A 4,623-nucleotide genomic window follows, 5' to 3' on the forward strand; every position below is an offset into this window, starting at 1 on the left:
CATTCACATGTTCGTCATTAATTTGTCATTAATTCATCATGTTTAGTTTGTTTCATTCACCGATGTCACTAATTAATCGTTCAATCTTGTAATAATCCGTTTGCATCCGTCTCATTCATATTTTACTGTTTTTATGACCTATTCATGTGTTAAATAACATGTTAATCACTTTCATCCGAGTAAATATCATCAAATCGATCATTAAAATCACCAATTAACATTAACGGCTCGCAATTACGGCTTCACAGCCAGAGTTGAGCCAAGGAACAGACGCAGCGTCTGCTGCGCCTATTTCAAAAGACGCAGCTCTGCTGCGCCTGTTCCTGGCTGAGTTCTGTCCCTGAACTCCGTTTCTCCCTTGACCTAGTTTATTTAGTTTACTTATAATTGACTATTAACCGTAATATCACGCTAATTCCTGTTCGTGAGTTTCTTTTATTCCTTTTTCTCAAATTATCCGTTTTAAAGGTATTTTCGACATAAATCGCCTATTCCATTGTAATTATTCTAATTTTCATTATTGTAATTCATAATTATTGTATTTCTTTTATCGCTTGTATGTTTTCACATGTAAATGAGCATTAAATCCTACTTCGACCCAATTGTTTGCTAATTACGTGTTTCACCGACTTAGTCTAATTCTCACATGCTAGGATTAAAATTTGGATGTTGCATTGCATGCATATAGCCGACGATATATCAAGTACGAATAACTTCCCTAATCATTAGTAGAGGCCGCTATCGAGGCGGGCGGGATTAGGTGTTCGATCAAAAGAGCTTCCTAATACGTACCCTCACCCCTTACTCCAGATATCTGTGAACACCCGTGTTCATTGGCATCCACGAGAGTCATTCTAGACATAGAATGCTAAGGGTAACGATTGCTTAGTGTTCATGTCTTTACTTTGTGTCTAGACATGACACGAGGTATTCGAACGGTTCCAATTTCCCATAAAAATTGGTGGCGACTCCATACAAAAATTCAAACGCTTGTTTCGTTTTCACCAAGCGCCCCCGTGGGCGGCCCGCTGTCCACAGTTATGCTCCCAGGCGCAACGAGGACGTTGCGTTTTTAAAGTAGGGGGTGATTGTAACACCTCACGTTAATTGAAGAGGTCTAGTGATTGGCTTAAATGACTAGTGCATAAAGGGATTGAAAGTACTACTCATATCAACAAAGTTCACTTTCTTTTATGGTCATCCATGCAAAAGAACTCCACAGTTAAGCGTGCTTGGCTGGGAGTACTCTTTGAATGGCTGACCTCCTGAGAAGGTTCCCGAGATGTACATGAGTGAGGACGAAATGCGCTATATATGACCCATGTTGATATGTGGGCCATGTACACAGCCTGGTGAGCTATCATTAGTAACTAATCCCGACCCGGTTTGAACCGGGGTGTTACATTTTTACTCCAAATACTTCAGCAAAAACATAAATTCCAATTCCGCAGGATTTGATAGCAAAACGGAATTTCAAGAATTTTCGATCCTCTTGTCTAACCATCCGCATCGAACTAATTAATTCAAGGGTCAAGGCGTTATAGGTCTCTTCATGCATATCGAAAAATGTGTCTAGACTCATAGACTCGAAGAAGGTTCGTGTATCTTTCAAGATACCAAGTGTATTTGTCTAATGTATCATGGCATAGGAATTTGGTAGCTACAACATTCTTACTTAGTAAATAAGCAAAGGATTTATTATGTTCTTCATCAATTAAGATTACCTCCGGAAAACCTTCAAGTGGCTCTATTGTTGGACTTTCGGGCGCCAAAACCGTCTCAAGTTGCCTCTCCACCATATTTGATGCCAAAATTGCCTTGGATGCCAATGTGCTTTGCCTTTTTGTGAGATTGGATTCACTTGGTGCCTTGGTGTTTCCCTTTGTCCTAGCCATCCAAGAAAATGTCTTGAATTTCTTCAAACTTTGACAAGATAGAATCAATTAGCCTTGAATATGCTTGACAAGTCTTCTACACACTTCAAACACATATAGTAAATCCTTCCTTACCTTCTCTCATGTAAAGTATCACTAATCATGTAATTAAACTAAATACAATGAAATAACACTTAATGAAATGCAAAGTTAGAGGGTTAGAATATGTACAATTGGTGGTTTATGGGGGGACTCCACCAAACTCCTATCCTTGTTTAACTTGTTAAGGGGGCAAATCTACGACGTTATTGATGTTGCTCAACGTCCCATGAAAGTAATCGAAATCTTGTTCACATTTGTTGAATACACCCCAAGAAGACTTGGGTAGACCATCATCATAGGCTAGGAATACCATTTCATAAGCACTTAAATTGGGATCAACATAGCCTTTGTCATAATCGAAGAACATTGCATTTCTAATGTAAGCATTGAATATCCATTCAAACTCGTCATGCCAAAGACAATTGATATCTTTGGTTTCACCATTCATATCCTTGATTCCATTGCTAGCAATAGCAACCACTTCTTTCATGGATTCATTTGGGCCTTCAAAGTCCATTTTATTTTCCTTACAACCCAGAGGGTCCAAGGTTCTACTCTTGTTCTTGAGCTTGTCAAAAATTCCTAACTCCCCATAAATATCACTCTCTATTTCATCAACCTCTTGCTTCCAAGTTGGAGTCTCTACCTTGCCTTTCTCAATAGGAGGCTCATCTTTTGGATGGGAACAAGGGGGAGTCTCAACTTTATCATTCATGTCATTAGGATTATGGTTCACCATGAAGCATATGGTTCCTTGAGATTGGGGGTTGTCATCACTTTGGTAAGATTGAAGGTTATCTTTTGATCACCTACTCCAAGGCAAGCATTCCATTTTTCACATATATTACCACTCTAGCGGTTTGAAAGAATGGTATTCCCAAGATGATTGGGATATGAGCATCTTCCGCCATGTCTAAGATGGCAAATTCAACGGGAATAAATAACTTTCCCACCCTAACCGATACATCTTCCAAGACTCCTAGGGGTTTCTTTGTAGAGAGATCCGCTATTTGAAGCGTCATACTTGTGCACTTTAACTCTCCCATCCCAAGCTTTGCACAAACCGAGTAAGGCATCACGCTTACACTTGATCCAAGGTGACATAGTGCCTTCTCAATTCTTGTATCGCCAATTGTGCAAGGGATAGAGAAACTCCTGGGATCTTGTAGCTTTGGTGATGAAGTACCTTGTTGGATAGCACTAGAAGCATCGACAAAAGCAATTATTTCCATTTGGCAAATGGACTTCTTGTTTGTGAGGATATCCTTCATATATTTAGCATAAGCCGACACATGGGTAATCAACTCGATGAAAGGAATTGAGACTTCCAAATTCTATACAATTTCCATAAATTTCCCAAGTTGCTTATCCATTTTAGGCTTCATTTGCCTACTTGTATATGGTAGCCTAATGACAATAGGCTCCTCATCAATCTTCCTCTTTCTTTCTTCCTATTTCTTCTTCTTCATTGACTCTCTTTCATCATTGCTTACATCCACCACCTTCTCACCTTTTTTCCTTGATTTACCCTCATCATTTTTCTTCTATCCTTTGTCATCTATCTTGCTCCTCACCTCAACATTATTCTCTTCACTTGGCACCATGGGACTCTCATATTGAGTACCACTTATCAAGTGGATAGCATGAGCTGTCTCATTCCTTGTGGGTGGATTACCTTGAGGACGTAATTGCCCTTTTTGTCTTTTTGAGCTTGATGAAGCCATTGAAACATTTGGGTCTCAAGCATCTTGTTGCGTGCAAGGATACTGTTGATGGTGATATCTTTTGCTTGGCTATCTTTTTGCAATTGAGCAAAGAATTCTTGTTAGTTCTTTGGCATTAGGAGAACTGCTTTTTGAAAATCAAAGGTTGGGTCATTGGGTTGGTTATATGAGGATTGGTTGTATGATGGTTGATTTTGGAATCCTTGGTTTTGGTTATAGAAGGGTCTTTGTATATGATTTCTCAATGGAGGTGGGGTGTATATTGGTTGTCGGTTTTGAATATTTGAGCTTTTTATATGAGAGGTTTGGGTGGTTCTTGGTGTTTTCATTGTATATGTTTGAGTATGGGGTACCATTCTTGTATGCTTAAAAAGCATTCACTTGTTCATTTGTCCCTCTACATTCTTGTTAATCATGTCCCAAAGTTCCGCAAATTTCACAAATTCCACTTGGAATAGATGGTGTCATAGCCATGGCATTAACTTGATGGACCGTTTGTTGCTTTGTTGGAGTTGAAGCCTTCTTCACTTTCTCTATGGCTTGCTTGAACTTCAAGTTCATGGTATCCATGTGAGACCTTAATTGAGCACCAAGGTCGGCACTAAGTTGTGTCACAGGATCCACCTCATGCCGGCCTCCTCTACTAGCTTTTCGAGGTCTACCATATTGAGAGCTATGAGTAGCCAACTCTTCAATTTTCGCCCTAGTCTGGTTGTCATTAACTTTGGTAAATATGCCATTTGAACCCGTGTTCAAAACATTTCTTGAATCTTCATAAAGTTCATTCCAAAGTTGTTGAACTAGAAACCACTCACTAAGACCATGGTAGGGACAAGACCGACAAATGGCCTTGAAACGCTCCCAAGCTTCATATAGTGACTCTTCATCTCTTTGCTTAATCCCGTGATTTGAAGTCTAAGCAT

General features: G+C 39.5%; 1 protein-coding gene and 1 non-coding gene across 2 annotated transcripts; one reads left to right on the top strand and one right to left on the bottom strand.

Moving 5' to 3' along the window:
- Positions 1-2,785: 2,785 nt before the first annotated feature.
- On the bottom strand, positions 2,786-3,247 carry LOC141601173 (uncharacterized). The gene has a single exon (XM_074421442.1). It carries the CDS (start codon positions 3,245-3,247, stop codon positions 2,786-2,788), a length of 462 nt encoding a protein of 153 aa, XP_074277543.1.
- Positions 3,248-4,517: 1,270 nt separating this feature from the next.
- LOC141603701 (small nucleolar RNA R71) lies at positions 4,518-4,623 on the top strand. Its single transcript, XR_012525558.1, has one exon. It is a non-coding gene; the product is annotated as a small nucleolar RNA R71 (small nucleolar RNA).

Source organism: Silene latifolia, chromosome 9 (assembly GCF_048544455.1).
Source record: "Silene latifolia isolate original U9 population chromosome 9, ASM4854445v1, whole genome shotgun sequence".
Lineage (NCBI taxonomy): Eukaryota > Viridiplantae > Streptophyta > Magnoliopsida > Caryophyllales > Caryophyllaceae > Silene > Silene latifolia.